General features: G+C 40.2%; 1 protein-coding gene across 1 annotated transcript; it reads left to right on the top strand.

Annotated features, from left to right (window-relative positions):
• The first annotated feature begins 3361 nt into the window (after positions 1-3361).
• LOC124258982 (thiosulfate sulfurtransferase-like) lies at positions 3362-22151 on the top strand. Its single transcript, XM_046693043.1, has 7 exons — positions 3362-3483; positions 16234-16435; positions 17776-17871; positions 19236-19371; positions 20005-20154; positions 21151-21275; positions 22077-22151. Exons 1-7 carry the CDS (start codon positions 3362-3364, stop codon positions 22149-22151), a joined length of 906 nt encoding a protein of 301 aa, XP_046548999.1.
• The last annotated feature ends 457 nt before the right edge of the window (positions 22152-22608 follow it).

Here is a 22608-nt window from a genome sequence, read left to right as displayed (position 1 = left end):
AACTAGATCAGCAATAGATCTTCCCGATGCATATACTAAGACGCATGCCAATGACAACTTCCTGCTGTTTTCTCACGGCGACCATGACAAGATCCTGACCTTCGCGACTGACGAGAACCTGCGACTTCTCTCCGAAGCAGATGTGTACTACTGTGACGGAACATTTGACAAGTGCCCTGGTGTGTTCACCCAGCTTTACACCATTCATGCATTTGTGCAAAATAAGATGTGCCCTTTGGTGTATGGTCTGCTCCCAGATAAAAAGCAGTCGACATATGAACGTTTCTTTGAAAATGTGAAGAATGTAGCGGCCTCTAAGAACATTGTATTGGATCCAGTGAGTGTGTTCACTGATTTTGAGTCAGCTGCTCAAAACGCCATCAAGATGACTTTTCAAAATGCCATATTAAAGGGTTGCTACTTTCACTTTAGCCAGAGTGTTTGGAGAAAAGTTCAGAAGCTTGGAATGGTAACTGAATATAAGGACAACCGGACATAGGTCGTCTTGTAAGACGAGCGATTGCTTTGCCCCTGGTACCAGTGGACTGTGTGAGTGATGTGTGGTGGCAGGCCCTGGAAGATGCACCTCCTGGGGTGGAACAGTTTACAGACTATATGACATCGTACTGGGTGGAGGGTGACCATGGCAGGACCATGTGGAACCACTTCGCCACCGAAGGCCCCCGCACTACTAATCATGTTGAGGGCTGGCACAGGAAGCTTTCCTGTTTAGAAAACCATCCCAATATCTTCAAGATTATTGAATTCTTGAAAAAAAGAACAATCTTACGTAGAGGCATCATGTATGCAATTAAGAGGAGGTGCCAAACCTCCTCGCAAGAAAGTTAAATATGTCAATTTAACAAACAGATTATGTAACATCAAACAGCAATTCTTGGCTGGCCATATGGATGTATATGCATATTGGGATGCAGTATCCCATTTAACAGGCTATTGAGGATTGTCATAGATATTGAATGTATTGTTAATTTTGATATTGTATGTATTGTTGAACTAAAAAAAAATGTAGAAAGACTTTTTACTACTACATTCAAGGGGGGATCTTATTTCACAGGGAACAAAATTTCAGGGACATCTATTGTCTTGAGGATTATTCCGCTTCAGTGACTTGTCCACCTAGAACAATAGGTGGTGGATAAACGAGAAGACCCCTTGTAGAGTATCCCTGGTGGCACCAACACAACAACCACTGTTAGCTCACCTGGCCCCAGCGCCTCCTTCGTGTATCTTTATAAATAAGTAAAATTTGCAAATATCACAAGTTACCCTAACTGAGGTTGTCACTGCCTCCCGGAAGTGGTACACCCACCCGTTGCCTACCGCTGTATGCAAGTTAGTATGTTCAGCTTCACAGATCATGAACGCAAAGTGTTTAGGTTGAAATTAACCGTAACCGTGATGAGCGAGGCTGATCATCGTTTTCACTATCACTAGCGTCTGGCTCCAGGGATACTCTACAACATATATATATAGACCTTATATAGTCTCCTGTCGCAACTAAATCATAAACTGTCGGATACACGCCCTGCAAATTGAGAAGGTATATTGTTGGTTAGAACAGGGATACTCTACAACAGGGATAGGTCACTCGCTTGCTTTCTTTACCATTTGTACTAATTAACGTGTGCCTCGTCATGCTCCAACGCACACAGTGACTTGGTTCGGTCCCAGCGCAACTTCGGCTGCGTTTAACAGTACTTCAGCCAGTGTATTGCATAGGTCGGAATTTTACAATGAATGAATGAATGAATTAAGAGCAAGAATTTTATGTGAATGAATGAAAGAAATTAAGAAAAAGAACAAAAGAAAAAGAACATATGTGAATGAATGAAAGAATAAATGATACACCACGGCCATCCCTCCCCAAACATGTTAAAGAACGCAAAACTATCGGTAGAACACATGTGTTAACATCAGCTGTCCTTTTTATAAAAAATCTACTTTGAGACATTTTTTACATTAGTAACTAATTCAGATATCTTATTGCATGTGTGGAATGACATGGGCATTGACAGAATGTTAACTGACACTGTCACAGGCCCCTCAAGAACAGAAAGTTTAGAACTATCACAAAGCCTTGCAAACACCTTTCCAGTTTTGTCAAATACTAAGATCAACAAGAAAGAAAGAAGTTTTAGAACTATAACACTCAAGCATCACAAGCACCAATGGCGTATCAGAACAGATCGGCGATATGTCATATTTTTCACACACCTCAAATACACACTAACAAAAAATAAAATAAAACTATCACTATTACTTGCAAAAAACTTTCACCTGATGGTATATTCCCATCATAAAATTTAAGGTGTATGTGAAAGATGTTTTAGAACAATAACTAGAAACACTCAAACAACGCCCTGTAGTATTTCAATGGCAGATCGGCGATATGTCATATTTTTCACACACCTCAAATACACACTAACAATTTTTTTTAAATTATAAAACTATTACTATTACTTGCAAACACCTTTCACCTGATGGTATATTCCCTCATAAAATTGAAGGTGTATGTGAAAGATGTTTTTGAACACTAACTAGAAACACTCAAACAACGCCCTGTAGTATTTCAATGGCAGATCGGCGATATGTCATATTTTTACACACCTCAAATACACACTAACAATTTTTTTTAGATTATAAAACTATTACTATTACTTGCAAACACCTTTCACCTGATGGTATATTCCCCTCATAAAAATTGAAGGTGTATGTGAAAGATGTTTTTGAACACTAACTAGAAACACTCAAACAACGCCCTGTAGTATTTCAATGGCAGATCGGCGATATGTCATATTTTTCAAATACACCTCAAATACACCCTAACAATTTTTTTTTACTTATAAAAATATCACTATTACTTGCAAACACCTTTTAACTAAAGGTATATTTCCCTTCTAAAAATTAAACGAATATGTGAAAGAAGTTTTTAGCGATATAATTTAGTCTTTCTTCGCTGTGTACTGAGAATTGAAGCCAGTGAGCTACCACATGCCCACTTGAAACTTTACTACAAAGCTACTGTACTTATACTGACACTAATAACAAGTATTTGACTTAAAATGAAGTGACAGAATAGGTAACATATCTTCTACGTGTAGGTTTTCAGTTGTCACAACACTCAGCGTATGTAATCAGCTGTTGAAAATAAACCGGGCTCAATCTTAAAAACTACGCTGCCGCCATATTGGCTGCACTGGTCACGTGACGAGCCGAGGCATAGCTTGGGAGCTTTCCGAGGAGTGACCACTCCCCCATATAGAGTCTCCCTGGTTAGAACAACTGATCCATAACTGGGGACGGGACACGTCCGGCAGGTCAACTCGCCCAAACGTGAAAAATGGCGACACCTCTCATTTCTCCGCAATGGCTGGCAAAACAAATCGAAAAGCGCGATCCAGAGTTGAGGATATTTGACACAACTATTACAATCAATGGTTTAGGTGATGAAGACTTCAAAAGGTAGGGTCAATGTATAAACATTTGTAAAAGATCTTTGTATTTCAGAGGTAAATCCTGCGTGGGCTACTGACTACAACCCAGGACAGGCGAGAACCAGACGGGTCAACCAAATTGTTTGCTAATCATGACTTAATTTTATTACATGCAACATGCACTCATGATAATAGAATATAAATAGTGTACAATCACAAACCACAAACTTCATCATAATAACGCTATTCTGTGTAGATCGCTTAAAATGCTCTGTATGAATGTCACTGAGGCAGTTCGTTATTTACGCAGTGGAATTACTAAAATAATTTGTGAACGTGAAACGTAAAAAAACGTGCTTAACTAAATGGTAACAAAACAACGTTCTTGCCACTCCGACCACCAAACTAAATATGATACTTGCCACTCCGACCACCAAACTAAATATGATACTTTTCTAAACTACATGAACAAAATTGGCTATCTGATAAGTTACACAACTATAATTCTAAATTGTTTAGTATCTATACTGTGCCCGAATATGGCAAACTATTTGTGTAATCTAACGACCAGAGTCTCACTGATCAAAATAATATCCCTGCACATGCAGAAAGTGACTGCACGAGGCGTTACGGTTGCGTTTTGATGCAACGTTCATGGTTCTTGTAAAGATGTGTTTTGGCTATCAGATAACACTGACTGACTGACGGAGTTTGGTTTTACGCCGCTTTTAGCAATATTCCAGCAACATCACGGCGGGGGACACCAGAAATGGGCTTCACACATTGTGCCCATGTGGGGATTCGAATATCAGATAACAAAAACCAAAGAAACAAAATGTCTCTCCAGAACACACGTGTAACAGAGGAATCGTCAAACGAAAGAAAAGCTTCAGTAGAAGTTCTTCAATTTGTTTTCTTTCAATTTGCCATTTGAAAGGCCTTTACATTCATATGCCACTTTAGAAGGTCATCGTTCCTCACATTAAAGCATGCCCACTTTTCCCCACTCTGATAACATTACCTCCGTCACAATTATTTGGTCCGTGTCCATGGACGTTCAGGTAGTATGATCAGTATTTCACTTGTATTATAGCTTGACCTTAAGATGGGGTTTCAAGCGTTACCTAACTGTTACCCCTAAGTGACAAGCCACCTTACAACGAAATCACCACCCTCCCTAGTCTGTCTCACAGTCCCTGAACCACATTAATTTCCCTACTGCCAAGCCCTCTCTGCAGTGCTAAAGCCCTAAATAAAGCAAGTCTAGATTTCCTCAGGTTCAGCACGTGTAGCCCCAATGCAGATGTTCTTAGTCTCTGAATCTCTGGTCTCCCTAGGGCTCCTTTTCAATATAAATGGGCTTGTTTGTTACTATCACAATTATATATATTCAGAGACTAAGCCTTAGTCTACACCCTCCCCTGTACAGTGAAACATTGTTAATCAGGGCAGTGAAAGGCCACCAGTGACCAATCACCCCCATCGTTACGTCAAATGCCTTAAAGAGATTAAGTCTCGGCCATTTGGCCATCTGAACTGAACTGAACTATATTTCAACTCAGGCCGCATACTCGGCATATGAGGTTACATCTGTGTTACAAATATATACCACGCGAGTGTGTTTGGGGATGGTTTATATCCTGCATTAGGAATAATCATTGTATTTAGCGAGCCTTGGATAGCTGAATACATAGTGTTTATTCCTAATGCAGGATATTAACCATCCCAAAACACACGAGTGTGATAACCTATTTATCATATAATGTGATTTTTGCTTTATAATTTAAACAATTGCTATTTCAAATGCCACAAATCATGAAACTAAACTTCGTGAAATGTATATGACGTAAATTTTGTTAATTTCGAGAATACTGGGCGTAAAGTCTCTCATGTAGAACATCATCTCCCTTTCCCCGGGACTGTCGACAAGTAACTTGAACGGATTATTTCTTGTTGTCGACAGTCCGGGTATAAACCCTCCGATGACTGCGTTAGGTCATCTAGTTCCCAATAAGTTTTTATGCTAAAGCACGTATTGTTGTCAACAAATCTTAGCTTACGTTTGAAAAATAACAACAAACTCGCGTGGAACTTCAGAAACCTTCAATTAACCTTTTGAACAACAAAATACGATTTAATCTTCGCGTGACATTGTGCACCTGGATTCCTATGCCGTTCTCTCGCTAACACTGGCAGTCGGTCGGGGAACTGATGTTGGTATCTTCGTAAGCCTATGAATTTCTATCTTCGCTTTGTAATCTACTCCATCTATCATAACCAGGCATGAATTTTCTGGGATCAAAGCACTGACTGTACCGTAACCACGGCCGTCAATCCGGACACGACCGCCGACCCTAATTTGCATCGATATCCGTATATGACCCCAACGGATACCGAAAATATCCATTGGCTTTATCCTGCCGAGAACACTATTCATTGTATGATAAATATACATATCCATAAAGGTATGTACAATATCTATACAGATGAATAAACAATACATTAATTAATATATATATATACACACGCACACATACATATATACACCTACATACACACACATACACACATGTACATATATGCAAATAGATTTAATTACGAATAAAGTGAATATATAATTCATATATCTTCATGTAGGAATATTTAGATTGAGTATTCTTACCGACGATTCTTAAAAACATTTATAATAATACTACAGAATAAAGCGAGTTTTCTAAGAACACCTACCTTATTGCTATTGAATACTGTATACATTTTATGAAAATTTAGTCTTGTATAAAAATAGGGCTTTAAATATTAAACTCTTCCATTTATAAAGTCAGAACAACTAAATAAATAATGAAAATCATCGCCAATGTCCTTACCATTAAAAAATTTATATAATCTATTACGTTTTTGAATATTGCTCCAACGGCCTGTTTCAGTGGGTAAGTTATGGTTTGCAGTTTTCTTACGTAACACTGCCCTTGAACACTTATCATTTAAAATATCCACAAATATTTACTTAACCTTAAATCTAAGTTTGATAAGGGGCTATATAAGATACCTTTTGATGAATGTTCTACCGTAGATAGCCACACTTGCTTATACGCATCTTCTAGTTTACATTTGGGGAATTCCAGATATACTAGTAACTAAAGCCAATTTCGTCAAGCGTATGTTTAATATTCATTATCCATTTATGCTTACTTTTTCCAAAATGCGTGTCGTTAAAAAGTAATTTCAAGACAAGTAAGGATAATTTGGAAGATTTATACTTGTTAAAAGTCGACCCCAAAACGAAATAATTCTCAATTTCACATCAATTGTAAGTGGGTATCTACCAAACTCCCCATACAACATAAAGTTTGGGTGCTTTTTCTTAACAGTGCTAATTGTTTAAGAAAGTTTAAATGTTCTTTTTCCAATAATGATGTATTTTCAAATCCCCAAACCTCACAACCATATAGAAGAATCGGCAACACCATGGAATCAAATAGACGTAATTGTAATTCGTATGCTAGATGCAGTTTCCGATCTTTGCTAAGAATAAAATACATTGCTTTCGTGGCTTTTTCAACAGCTGTTTCTTTTATTAATGTTAATCCTCTGCTTTTTTTGGAAAACTACGCCTAAATATGTGTATTTTTTAACATTGACCAGAACGTTATATCCAATTTTAAATGGGATTTTGTATTCTTTCTTTGAACCGCCAAATATAAAAACTTTTGTTTGAGCAATATTGACATTTAGTTTCCATGTATAACAATAGGCATGAAAAGAATCCAACATTTGCTGAAGATCGTTGGGGTTTGAAGCCAAGAGAACTGCATCATCTGCATATAATAATACAAACATTTTGATGATATCTTCTAACCTATCATTAAAATCTTCAGGTTTAAGCGCCACACTTTTACAGAAATTTTTATCAAAAGACATTTCAATATCAATATAGAACAAACTTTATGGATAACAACTTTTTTTATTCGTGAGTGCACTCACGAATAAAAAGAAGTTGTTATCCATAAAGTTTGTTCTATATTGTACTTCCCAACTTCTAAAATGCCACTCAAAGAAGTTATTTCAATATCAGTCATAAAAATAGCAAATAATGTGGGTGATAAATTCTCTCCTTGGCGTACGCCAGATCGACAGGGAAAGAATTCCGTAAAACCATCTTTACATAATATACAAGATTTTATATTCCTATACATGTTGTGTATAAGTCGGAAACATTTACCAGACCGAAAAAGTTTGCCAAAGCAGCTTAATAGAGTAGTTGGGCGGTAATTTTCTGGATTTCTTGGATTTCCTTTCCTTTTATATATTGGTTTCATAACGCCTGTTAACCAGCTCTCAGGGAATGTACCACAATCAAATAAAATATTAAAAAATTTAACATAAATATCAATAAAAGTGTCTACTGTGGATGTAATATACTCATTGATGATACCATCAAGCCCAGGGGCTTTATTATTTTTAAGTTTTTTAACTGCACTGTATATCTCCTCGCTGGTAATAGAGGAGTTCAGCATTATGCTTTCTCCAACATCAATGTTTTGGAAATTGAGAGACCTACACTCCTTGTTGTCAGAGCATTCATTTAAATTTTTGAAAAAGTCAAACAAGGATTCCGTTTCCAGTAAGATTTCAGTTTCCTGGTCGTCCTTTTGTCTTAACCGCGAGTCTTGTATCAAGACCAAATTAAGTTTCCACTTATTGTTGATTGTTTGTAGGGAATGTCGTACTGATGTAGTGATAGCTTGGGGAGGGGGAGAAATAGCATAGGAATACGTGGGTTTTGTCTTGTTATTTTCGGGAGTAGGTATAAGGGGTGGACGTAAACAAAAGTTAACTGTATTAGGATTTAGGTAGGGAGGAAGGGGGAGAAATACGTAGGATTGTTTGTTCTGAATATTTGACAAGATCTCACAAGCTCATACATTTATTTTTTTCCAATAAACAAAAATGGAAACATAATACTCTTTTGTTGCGACTTTAATTGAGTTAAGTTGGGAAAACCTGTCAGGAATCACTCACACAGAACCTGCAGACAAGATGTACTGACCACGCCAGGAGACTAATTATAAAGCACAACGCAAAGCAGATCATCTCAGTAGCCAACTGACACTTGTCACATATCCGCAACGTTCTGCTGTCACTGGGCATCTATTTTACACCACTCACGCGCTAGGCGCCTATTACAAGTGTAATCTGGCATATTTAGAAATACAGTTTTTGTATTTTTTACTGGCATTTATTAAACGTTGCCTGTTTTGATTGTATTGAATCTGTTGAAGAGCTTTTGGCGTTGAGATATGCTCCCCTTAACAATTTACATTGTTTTCCAAACCATGGACGGTTTTGCCTGTTGCTACAACGCCTTTGATTATTTTCAACTCTAACCTTTACATGGCCAAATGTTTTCCCGGCAGTGGAAACAAACTCATTGCTTATTTTATCATTAACGGGGCGTGCGGGCGGGATTTGGGGTGGGCTGCCATGGTGCCGATGTCATAGAGTTAGAGCATACACTATACTTCAGTGCTGCATATGCATACAAGTGTTTTACTGTTGTGTACGACTTTATCTGTGATAGTGTCTCGTAGGCCATATGGCCGGATGGTATACTTTTTAACTGTTTTATCTGTGTGACACTTTTTTTAGCAATATATACCATGTGACACTTAAATAAAATAAAATAATATCTTATCTTATCTCATCTCAACTCAACTCAACTCAACTCAACTCAACTCAACTCAACTCAACTCAACTCAACTTAACTTGAGAATATTTCGCTCCTATGACGACGTGTGTATGTGTATATGCGGCTGCTTGTACTTGCCCAGACTGAAGCTGGTTTTATTGTGCTAGCCCACTGAGATACCATGCCGCAGTGAAGCATGAATACCCCACTCAGACACATTATACTGACTCCGAGCCGACCAGTCCTTGTTGTACCCATTAATGCCGAGCGCCAGGCAGGGTCCAACATGTACCATATTTTAACGTCTTTTGGTATGACGCGGTCGGGGATCGAACCCGCGACCTTCCGCACTCCGGGCGGACGCTCTAACCACTACACCACGGAGGCGGTTGATCCCTCGGGAGGGATATAGGTAACACCAATATGTATTTTGTCATCTTCCGTTTTTTCAGTTGGTATATTGATAGTGCCACGTGTAGTTTGGAACCACATGCTGTCATCAGACTGTTGTTTCAACAATGAAGAACGATGGGCGATATTGTCTCTGATTGCTACAGCTAATCCGCATTTTATATTTGGCTTCATGACGCCATGTTGTGGTAGTCAGTTAACGTCTTCGAGTGGCATTTTAGAAGTTGGGTCGTAGAGTATTGAATCTGTACAGAAACGTCTCACTCACGAAATAAAAGAAGTTGTTATCAGAAAAGTTTGTTCTATATAGTAGTTAGTTAATTCCCTAATTTCACAGATTGCATTACAAAGATAAGTGACAATAATAATGCAACTCCTCATTTTGAGATATGCACATAGATTTGCTTTCCCTTCTCCGCTAACACATTTCATAGCTTAATCGATCGTGCATTTTTGAGATTTTAAAAACTTTCCTCGTGCAAGTTCTGTTGTTTAGTCAAGGTTACAACTCCCAGGGCCTTAGTGTAGCTTTCCAAGAGATTAATTCATAGTTTACATTAGGAAGACATTTCTAAATCTGACGCACCACTGACAAGGCTTGTCAAATGCAATTCCATGCTTTGACTTGTACCATTTATTCCCTTGTTTTATCATGTAAACAATTGACTTGCCTTAGCGCGTGTGTTTGACGGATGCAACCTGTGGGGCATCCTCGATAATCTCCAGGGTGTACGTTACGATCACTCTCCACTATACCCTGGATGCATCCACGGCTTGGCCCGATAATTATATTACCTCCCTTTGCTGGCTCCGCATTCTCACAGTAGCCAATCAGCTAAGCCGCCGTTACATCCGAGCTTGCCAGTGTCAACAAAGATAGCGGTCCCAATCGCGAAAGTTTGTACGCAGTGCCACTCAGATTTTTGAGGAAATAATACAGACAAAATGACAGATCTGAAACTTTGAAAAAAATATAAAAGAACTCCTTCTACCTCTTTCAGAGTACCTCTGCATCGATTGTGTTGCCAAGTTTAAACGGTTAGATAATTTAAGAAGCGAAAGTGAGTTGTGATTGGTTCACTCAACTTCCCACCGTAGACACCTGATTGGATAAAAAGCCAGCCAATGGAGGTAATATAATCATCGGGGCCAAGCCGTGGATGCATAGAGGGAAAAGTGGAGAGTGATCGTAACGTATATCCTGGAGATTATCGAGGATGCCTGTCGGGCAGAATACATTAATCTGTTTGTGAAGACAGGGTATCATTCCTATTTGACCGTGGAAGATTTTACTGACAAAAAACTGGACATGTCCGACCAGAATATCGGGGTGCTGAGGAACTATGTCAATCAACATGCTGCGGAGGAGTTTGTAACAGCCTTTGTCATGTCCTGATTGGACTACTGTCATAGTCCAGCTAGCTAGTAGCCAGGATCAGGAGGGTGTGTGTGTGTGTGTGTGTGTGTGTGTGTGTGTGTAATAGACAAATACATTGACAATAATGGTCGCTTGATTTATGTGAATATTGATATTTATGGCACATATTTCAAGCTTATTAATAGTTATGCTCCAAATATTTTAAGGGATAGGAGAAATTATTTTTCTGAATAATATTCAATAAGCCAATCATATTATATTATGGGTGGTGATTTTAATTGCGTCTTAAACCCTTTCCAAGACCGTCTTGGATCAAACAATACTCGCTCAAGTCTTGCATTGCATTAAGTAATTGACAAATATAGTTTAGTAGATGTTTGGAGAAATCTAAATCCTGAAACTTATTCTATGTTCACACTATCGCGATTCGTGAAATCGTGGAATAATCGTGGTGATCCGATCAGATCTTATCAGATCTTGAGGTCTGTCGGGGCAATTGAAAGAAGGGGCACGGTGATATTGTTACACAAGAAAGATAAAGATCCTCTTCTTATAAGTATTTATAGGCCTATAACGTTGCTGAATGTAGGTTATAATTGCTTTGCAAAAGCCGTCGTTGACAGATTGTAATTGATTATCTAATCGACTATATAATATCAGATAGGGTTTAAGAAAAAAAAAAAGTCATTCACGAAAATATTAGGTTTTGGGTCGATCTCTTAGAAGTTTAAGAAGATAAAGTATACCTATTATTTGTAGATTCTGAAAAATGACTTTGATTCTGTAGAACATGATTTTATTGAAACAGCAATACAAAAAGTTTTTCAGGTAGAATGATAAAATGATAAAGATCTGTCTCAATGAAACATTTTCTTGTGCCACTAATAATAACCAAACTATTACAAACTACATGTATTGTACTGTAACTCTAGGGGTGTAAAACAAGGCTTCCATGAGTCCGTTTTTCTTTTATGCGCAGAGATGATAAACAGTTACTTCCGCAGCCTAAACACAAAAGAGGGTCTCAAAACCAATAATGAAATCATAAAAGAATTTATTTTGCTGACGATTCTGCACCCATAGTCAATAAATCGGCCGTTATGGCAATCAATGGTGATAGGAAAGAAAAACATTCTGCCAAGATTGAAGGGCTCAGGAAGGTTGAAAATTATAAATATGTAGGTATAGTTTTAAAGGAGCATAACGTAATAGAATACGGGGGCAACGTAAATTCAAAAGTGGACAAATTATTAAAACGCCTTGACAACTGGAGACTTCGAAACCTAACTATTTATGGTAGAGCTTTGTTAAAAAAATCAGAGGGAATTTCAAGGCTTATTTATCCATAAAATTCTTTAGTAATCCCTCAAGATCGCTTAGAAACGAGTAACAGAAGTTAATATGGAACAGCTCATCAGAGAAGATTTAAGGAAACAGATGTCAACAGATGAAAATGAAGTGGGGGACAAAATCTTTAGACTTATTATGTGTTTAAGTTTTTAAAAGGGAATTTCGAAGTAATAAACCGTAGTTCCTAAAAACACAAAATCGTAATCTTATCCACTTTTGACTTTATATTAACGGCAAATAATCGATAAAAAAAACCTTTGTATTCAGTGTACTTCTATTAGTTATGTTCAGTGAAGGTATGTGTGAAAACGGCCGTGATGCCCTGACCACGTGAAATATCTAGGTCGATATGTACCAACCGTGGTCTTTTAATTATGATTATAAAGAGTGAGAAAAATCCATTATATCTTTTTTCTTTTCTTTTTTCCTTTTCTTTTTTGGGGACTAGACAGGAGACGAGTCTAAATCAATTGGCACCAACTTCGTCATAATCTAGGGCGGTAGCTCGACAAACAAAGGCCTCATAATGGCATAACATTTCAGCGGGTTGTGCTTTCATTGTAAGAAAAATGAGTGCATATTTTTACACATTTAATTTCATATTAACTAATTGGATAATTCCATTTTGTTTCACATAAGAAAAAAGGTATTTGTTTTTATTTATTTTCTTATTATTATTTTTTTTGGGGGGGTGTACACCTCCCCTTTAAGGGGTATCCAAGTCTGAACCGGTGCTCAAGTAAGGTGTGCTCGGCTCTACCATGATTATAGGTTTACATTGTCCTCATGTGTTACTCATTGGGAACCGTACATGAACACCAGTTCACCATACAATATACCAGCGCCATAATCCTCAGGTATACCGAAATGGTTGGAAACGTTAAGGTTGACCGGGCATTTTATAAAGAACGATGTCGACCGAAATATTATCTCCTTACAGTGACGGGTAAAAACCCCTCGAACCTTTAAGGGATGTCCTTGATCAACGCACAAGCACTACAGGAAGAGTCGTTGAACATTCCCCAGGACACAAGTCGTAGTCTGATTGTTTCCATGGCTACGATGCCAGGCAGTTCTTGACTCTCATGGGGGCCATACATGATTTTGAGAACAGCTGCCCCCACTTTGACATTGGTTGGATTCCTGTGACAGGAACCTCGGTCGGTGACAATGACTTTGGCCGAACAGGAACAATCTATATGATCTGTTATATTTGTAATGCATCAAGTATACATCAGAAACCCACGTTTGCGGTGTGTGTTTTTTTCTTTGTTGTTGTTGTTGTTGTTTGTTTTGTTTTGTTTGTTTTTTTGTTTTTTTTTTGTTGTTTTTTGTTGTTTTGTTTTTTAAAGAGTATATAATAGTTATATACTTGTAATGGTATACTAACTGGACCTCTTCAGTTAGAACATTGTTATTTCAATACGGTTATGCACATGTATGGATCCACCAAACAGTTGGAGATCCTAATATGTTCTTAAAGCTATTCAAACAACGCTGTAGAGATATATATTACCAAGCATGGTCATCCGATATTGCAAGCTCCAAATATTTGTATGCATATTCATTATTTATACATGACATTGTCCATGAAACATATTTAAAAGTATTATCCTCTATGCAACTCCGCAGATCTCTTACAAACTTTAGATGTGGCATCAGTAAACTGAATGTACAAACCTATAGAAGATCTAAAGATGATGATATCAGTTCTGCCATGTGCGCTCATTGCGTCCTTATTGTCCAGGACGAGTACCATGTTCTATTACAATGCCCTGGTTATTATGATGATAATATTATTGTGTAAATCCCAACATACAGAAGTTTGTAAATTTACTTAATACCCAAAATGCAAATGTTATTTTACGCCTAGCCATATTTGTAAACAAAATCCATAACGTTTTATGATGCTTATAAATGCCAGTGTATTTCTCATGCCAGCGCTCCAAGTCAAAACATTGATCACACAACAGTGTCGTTTCCTGTTGACTGGGTTCCGTCCTATTGCGCAACAATAACCAGTCCAGAATTTTGAGACAAATTCATTTATCTGGATACATAAATATTAATCAGTATTATTTGATACACCTAAGCACTTGTATATTGCGACACTACGCTCCTTCTAATCCTTGCAAACACGTCGTGCAGCGTGCTCTGTCGTACAGCTAGCTCTGACAAACGGAAACCTGGAAATCGTGGAAATCTCAAAACGAGGCTCTGCCGCAAGAAATGTTTGACGGTCTGGTACGGATTTGATATTATACCAATTACATTGTGCGTTACAGAACTACATTGAATAAGCGTAAAAACACATAATTTTTAAACAGGCGTAGCCAATGAGCCAGATGCATTGGGAATCATTTTACGACCTCATCAAACAGGGGCAGTCTGTGACGTCTTAGTTAAGCTCATGCTGCCCACACATCGCCATAAAATATAGTAATACGATGTTATTAAAGTTTAACATTAAAATACATTGGTAAATACCATTTTCTTATGAAACAGGGAATTAGAATTCAGTGTAACCATAGTTGTTTGTGATGTCTATTTTCACTTTCACACGTGGAAATTCGGATCGGCTGAAAAGTAGGTCATTGTCTGAATAGGTTAATGAGACTCCCTTTTCGGTTTGAAAGAACATGATGAAAAAATGTCACTGTACTTTTGGCCTCATGGCCAATAAATCTGTTTGTCTGTCTGTCTACTTGTAATGGAGCATTAGGATATAATGGATTGTGATTTAGTGTTGGATACTAGTATTCATAGATATATATTTTCAGTCTGATCGTTCCCGTCACTGTATCTGTTTTTATGAGGAAGATATTTTTATAAGCCTTTATGCCACTCCAACCTATATGTATACACCTTATTTTATCAGGGTTTTGGCTCACTACAAAGAAGAGAACTGTTTAATATGTGCTAAAGATTCGTAAAGATCCGGGTTAGAATTGATCTTCAGTAACCCACGCTGGGCGTAAGAGGTGTCGGGTGGTCAGACTCACTGACTTGGTTGACACATGTCATCGTATCCCAAATGCGTAGATCGATGCTCATGCTGTTGATCAGTGAATTGTCTGGTCCAGAGCTACCATATAGCAAATGCATCATCACCATTGGTTTACCAGTACCAGTTGGTGATGGCAGGTTCCAGTGCAATCACATAACCAAACTGGCACTGCCGACTTTCCCCCTGCTGAAAATGGAAAATCGTTGAAAGCAACCAATACTCAAAACTTCTCAAAGTAAAACATGCTTACGGACACAAGGTCATATTTTCAAAATATCAAAACTATTGACTAAGACCACCTCGTGGTAGAAAGACCTGAGACGAAAGTTACTTTTTAGAAAGTAAGGTTTACTCGACATTTACGTCAATTTCCCAATGGAGCCTATTCCTCAAATATCACGAACCTAAAAAATATATGGGTGTATAACATTTAATACTCCTTTCATCATATGTAGCCATTAACGTCATGATATTGTAAGTTTGGTGTTCGAAACGGTTGGCAAATGACTCCATTTCTTTTTCTTTAGAATGAATATGACATTGTTGGTTTCATGGAGAATCTGTGACCGTAAATGTATAGACATTCATAAGGTATTAGTGTTATTCGCCGACAGTAGGTTGTTGATAGTAATAGTGTAGAGGAGGTTAAACATGTTATATAGATATTGTTAGAACAGGCAGCTAAACGTGAATGTGGTGAGGCCTAAAGTACCTAGAAAGGCGTGTGACGTTTTAAGTATAAAGATATATGTTGATGCAGACATACTAAACAAACATCCCTCTCCTCGACCTCTCCCCCTGCCCCTCTCTCTTCCCCTCTACCATCACCTCATTCTCTCCCTCTACCCTCCTTTCCTTCCTCGCCCTCTTCTTCTCTTGACAATTTACGAAACACGCATCATAGCGATGTGTGATTTCTTCCTGAACCGTGATTTCTCTGTTCCAGTGCCCACATAGACGGTGCCCAGTTTTTGAACTTGTTCAAAGACACAAAGCCAACGAAATATCTGCCAGTCAACTTGCCAGAGCCCGCGGTATTTCAAGATTACGCTAGATCTCTGGGAATTAATACATCCAGCCATGTCATCCTGTACGAAAACACGGACCTACATGGCTTTGCCGCGCCAAGAGCCTGGTGGATGTTGCGAGTAAATATTGTTTGCCATCTTGTCAACCCCCTTTGACTGTCAGACATCTAACAATGGATGTTACATAACTACGATTTACACAACATACCGACAAATATGGACTCCCTGTTTCTCATATCCAATACTTACTTTGTACAGTGAGTTTGATTTTATGGCACTTTTAGCAATATTCCAGCAATATCACAGCGGGGGACACCAGAAACGGGCTTCACACATTGTACCCATGTGGGGAATCGGACATGGGGCTTTAGCGTGACGAACGAACGCGTGAACCACTCGGCTACCCCATCGCCCCTTACTTTGTACACACCTCAAGCAGTTTTAATACATATCATAGGATATAGTGTAATGTTAAACAGTTCCATCTACAAAACCATTTTTCTTTCAGGACGCTGATGATATCGAAATTGTGTAAGCTGTCTCCACTACAAAACTATTCCTAAAAATATTCACGACTCTCATTTTTCGCTTGGTATATTTCTTAAGATCACCGTCACATAAGTTTTTGTGGCAACTTTATCCATATTTCTATTCCAAAATAATATCGGTAAAATACGGAGCTAAAAAGGGAAGGTCCTCAAAGTGAATTTGATTTACTAGTTTCCGGAGCGTAGGTGATCAGTACAAAGGCTCCAGATGTTGCTGAACATTACACAGTAAATGTCATGACGGACATGTCAGAATTCGGTTGCATGTCACATTTCTTCTTTCATGACGTGGGCGAGGCTGTGAGATAGCCTAGTGGTTAAAGCGTTCACTCGTCACGCCGAAAATCCGGGTTTGATTCCCTACATGGGAAGAATGCGTGAAGCCCATTTCTGGTGTTCCCTGCTGTGATATTGCTGGAAGATTGCTAAAAGCCGCGTAAAACTAAACTCACTCACTCGACTTATTCATTAATGAAAACCCGTGAAGGTCCGGGTTAGAACTGATCTTCACTAACCCATGCTTGTCGTAAGAGGCGACTAACGGGATCTGGTGGTCAGGCTCGCTGACTGGGTTGACACATTGCATGGTATCCCAATTGTGTAGATCGATGTTCATGCTGTTGATCCCTCGATTGTCTGGTCGATACTCGATTATTTACAGACCGCCGCCATATAGCTGGAATATTGCTGGGTGCGGCGTAAAACTAAACTCACTCACTCACTCATTAATGAATATCAAGATCGTGGCCCTGTCCTGCGTTGATGGTTGACCGTAATATTAGATAAGAAAAATATTTCTGTGATTTTCTGTGAACTCTGTATACTATTCGATGGATATTGTTATTCCCCGCTAATGGCTACAAGACTCTGTGTAAACAGTATGTATTCACTTGTTCTCTCTGCCCATGCTAGGCGTATGGGATACGGAACGTATCTGTGCTGGACGGCGGTCTGAAGCGGTGGAGATCTGAAGGCTACCCCGTGACTGTGGAGACAACAGAACACCCGGTAGGTACCCCATGACTGGAGACAACAGAACACCCGGTAGGTACCCTATGACTGGAGACAACAGAACACCCGGTAGGTACCCCGTGACTGTGGAGACAACAGAACACCCGGTAGGTACCCCATGACTGTGGAGACAACAGAACCATGTACCCCATGACTGGAGACAACAGAACACGTAGGTACCCCGTGACTGTGGAGACAACAGAACACCCGGTAGGTACCCCATGACTGTGGAGACAACATAACACCCGGTAGGTACCCCGTGACTGGAGACAACAGAACACCCGGTAGGTACCCCGTGACTGTGGAGAGAACAGAACACCCGGTAGGTACCCCGTGACTGGAGACAACAGAACACCCGGTAGGTACCCCGTGACTGTGGAGACAACAGAACACCCGGTAGGTACCCCATGACTGGAGACAACAGAACACCCGGTAGGTACCCCGTGACTGGAGACAACAGAACACCCGGTAGGTACCCCATGACTGGAGACAACAGAACACCCGGTAGGTACCCCGTGACTGGAGACAACAGAACACCCGGGAGGTACCCCATGACTGGAGACAACAGAACACCCGGTAGGTACCCCGTGACTGTGGAGACAACAGAACACCCGGTAGGTACCCCGTGACTGTGGAGACAACAGAACACCCGGTAGGTACCCCGTGACTGGAGACAACAGAACACCCGGTAGGTACCCCTAGACTATGGAGACAACAGAACACGCGGTAGGTACCCCATGACTGGAGACAACAGAGCCCCCGGTAGGTACCCCATGACTGGAGACAACAGAACACCCGGTAGGTACCCCGTGACTGTGGAGACAACAGAACACCCGGTAGGGAGGTTTACTCTTCTGGGCAGGCACATCTTTATGCCTGGGGTTAGGTTGCCTGGGGTTAGGCTACCTGGGGTTAGGCACCTAGCCTGCGTGAGTTTGTGTTCGGTTCCATATAACATTCACAAGGTTCAGCGTACTTTGCGATACTTGTTGTTTTAAAGAGAATTCAGTGATTGTCAAAATACTCAATTCTTACCCTGAACTGTAAATGAAGGAAGGATCCAGAGCGAGATCTGGGGTGACCATCCCCTCTTTTTGTATGCACAATGCCTTTCATGATAAATAGGACCGAGCGGATACCCCTTTTCATAAATATCTGGATCTGCCCTGTAGAGTAGACCAGTGGTCCATGGCTCGCCGTGACAGGATCCGCTAGTCGCGGATTCGCTTTCATTATGATGCTTCGTTCGTCCTGGAGGTTTTGTCGTTTGAGGACAACTTGGGTCTGTACGTGTCATAACAGAAATAGTTCCTAGGCTGGCGGTAAATAATCCCTTATACTCACGATATTTCCACACACAGAAAGGAGACGTGGCCGTCACTACAGATGCAAGTCGAATGATGTCTTTCAGTGACATCGTTGCCTCAGCTGATATACAGCTGGTGGACTCAAGGCCTCCCGATAACTTCGCCGGGGAGCATCAAGAACCTTCTCCGTGTGAGTAACGTCCGGTAGAAAGTTTGGAAGCTTTTATGTCAGATCAAACCAGTTGGCAGCCTCAGATATTGAAGAAACAACATAATGAGAAAAGTATATGAGTATAGTGAAAATGTATACTCTATAGTCTGCAGAATCTAGGTCAAAGTGGGAGGTTATTGCTGATTATGCTTACATATACCCAAGCGGTATGGATATGTGTTCATGCTTTCAACCACTTGTTCGATTTGCCAAGACTCGATTACTTAAAATCCGATGGGATATAGCAGGAATTTGGCTACAACCATGCGGCGTGAAACAATATCAAACATTCAGATGCAGAGCAGTGCAACAAATGAAGAACACTGATAAAGGTCCAGTTATTGTCATATGTTCATGTGTTGCAATATCGCGGGCTTTTCCATTGAGAGTTATCTCCATTTACTACGTGTTTGCCTTTACGATGTAGATGCTGTTGACGTTAATTGTTGTCCGATTGCAGTAGACATTACATTTTGTTTCAAACAGCTGTCAGTGTATTTCTATGGACGATCCCAACAGTTTCTGGAACATGTGACATTCTCGTGAATCTCTTGCCACAATGTTCGCACTTTGTATCGTCCATGTATACAATGAACGGTATTACCTTTGCAGTCCTGCAGGCTTTTATGCCTGCCCTCGGCATGAAGAAGGAAGACCTTGACCTTCAAACAGGTCACATTCCAGGAGCCGCGAGTGTGCCCTACCCTTCCATGTACCAAGAGGATGGTGTCACATTCAAAACCAAAGAGGACCTGACAGCGTGTACGTGTTGTCCAAATGTGTGCGTGGGGTGGGGGGTGGGGGTGCAGGTGCAGGCGTGCAGGTGCTAATATCACAGGCAGGGATGCCATACACCAAGGATCAGATTCAGTGCCTATCTGGGAAAACTCTATACTTGCAAGGAAACTCTATGCGTGCAAAATGTCAGCTTACTGAAGCTTTAAGAGCGTTTAAAATAGAAAACGAAATCGGTTTTATGTTTCTTTTTATTTGGAATGTACGAGGGAAATCGCTTTTGGAAGAATGTGATTTAAACACAGTTTGTCTGGGCCCCGCGGTATTCCAATCCCTTGTAGAAACATGATACTAATTGATGAATGGATGTGGGGATACCGCAGCTAGAGTGAGTTAGTGAGTAAGGTTCTACGCTACTCTGCTCAACATTATTCCGATTGGGTAATGGGTTTCTTACATAGCGCCCACAGGGAAATTAAAACCGCTTTTCTTTCGTGAAGAGCGATTGGGGGAGTGAGTTTAGTTTTACGCCGCTTTAAGCAATATTCCAGCAATATCACGGCGGGGAGACCAGAAATGGGTTTCACACATGGTGCCCATGTGGGGAATCGAACCCGTGTCTTTGGCGGGGGGAGGGGGACTCATTAACCACTAGGTCACACCATCGCTTGAGGGATGTAATAGTCGTTAAAATGTTGCTGTAGTTTGTACAACTGACTGATATTAACTTTGCCGACTCTACGTCCCCAACTCCGACGCGCACACAAACATCTTATAGGAGATGGAGCACGTTATGTCCACCTAGACTGTGTTTTTATTGTAAGGTTGTTTATTGACAAGTAACTGTGGAATACTATATTGGACATTCTTGTGACCTCGATTTTTCGAAACAAGCTAAATACATAACGTATATCAAAAGGGATCTCGGGATCTCGCAATATGGCATTTTGGGTATATTTGACTCCCTTCCAAAGGTCCCTTACACTATACCATGGGAAACTGACCTACATTTGTGTGTTTCAGTGTTTCAGAAGCAAGGTGTGAACATGAAACAACCCATCACAGCCTACTGTTACGTCGGTCTTACCGCCTGCATCTTCGCCTTGGCCGCCAGTGTTTGCGGGCACGGGGACGTGTCTGTGTACTATGTAAGTCACTGCATGTTGTCGAAAACAGGACATGACACCCGGTGTCGCTTGGGATCGGGTGGTCAGGCTCGCTGACTTGGTTGACACATGTCATGTACCCCAATTGCGTAGATCGATACTCATGCTGTTGATCAATGGGTTGTTAGGTCCAGACTGGATTATTTACAGACCGCGGACATATAGCTGGAATATTGCTGAGTGCGGCGTAAAACAACAAACCAGATTGTTGTTACGCATACGGCTGATCTCTACATGATTCCGACCAGCCTCAGTGAGTGAACTGGTCGTTTAACGCCGCGTTTATAAGTGTTTGAATCAAAATGTGAAAGCTTTACGTGGGATGAAGGAATGAAGTTCCACACATATAATACTTTGGTGAAACCCACGAGCTTTAGTACTAAACGATCGTTGGTTTCTGGCTGCCCAAGGGACGCAACTCGGCACAGCTACTACGACGGCATTCGTGGGCGCATATAGGCCTTTTAAGGCCCAAGGTCGCCCTAAAACCTTACCTACCTACCTACCTACGACGGCATTCGTGACCAACTCGTGTTATTCCGGAACAAGTTGGAGGTTACGGAAAAGGGCGAGTGGTGACGAATGCGGGCGATGGAGTCAGCCAATCTGTCCTGTATCATGCAGAGTTGTCATTAAACTCTGCTGTAATCCAACCATCTGGCATGATAAATACGTTACTCCTGTTATGTACCTGTACCATAATGCAAAGGACATCTCAAACTTAAGCCCGTTTTACAAATAGGTAAAGTATGTGAAACAAGTGTCTGTCGCAATATTTTTCAGGGCTCCTGGGTAGATTACGGACAGAGGGCGCCGCAGTCGAAAGTCCAACGGTCCTGTTTCTCCTCTGTGCCTTGACACTGGCATCATGTAGAAGAACTCAGTCTCAGTTTAGCATGATGTTTAAGACAATGATTAATAACCACATGTATATTGTCAATTTGATTCTCCTCCAGCTAACCGATCATTATCATTTTGCTTTAACAAAGAATGCGTATGTACGCTAACATATACAGCTGTAGTTTAGTAATACGTTGGTTTCACATTAATATTTCGACTCGCTGTGCGCATGCGCAGAGCGTGTAAAAATATCCACTGGCCATCTTCCGGTTTTGTTGTATGCTTTACCGAGTGTAAACACACAAAAAACAAATATATAGTTTTATGTCAAATGCAACTGATCCCAATTGATTTATGAAACAAAGGCCGGGATTAGTTATATATAGAGCTTAATTTATGTTAACAAGCTCTTGTATATTGACTCTCACCACCATTCGTCACCACTCGCCCCTTTCCGTAACCTCCACGGCTTGTC

This window comes from Haliotis rubra, unplaced genomic scaffold, assembly GCF_003918875.1.
Source record: "Haliotis rubra isolate DU_JTF1 unplaced genomic scaffold, ASM391887v1 Scf705, whole genome shotgun sequence".
Taxonomy (NCBI): domain Eukaryota; kingdom Metazoa; phylum Mollusca; class Gastropoda; order Lepetellida; family Haliotidae; genus Haliotis; species Haliotis rubra.
Note: the sequence above shows the minus strand (reverse complement) of the source record. Positions and strands in the feature narration are given on the sequence as shown.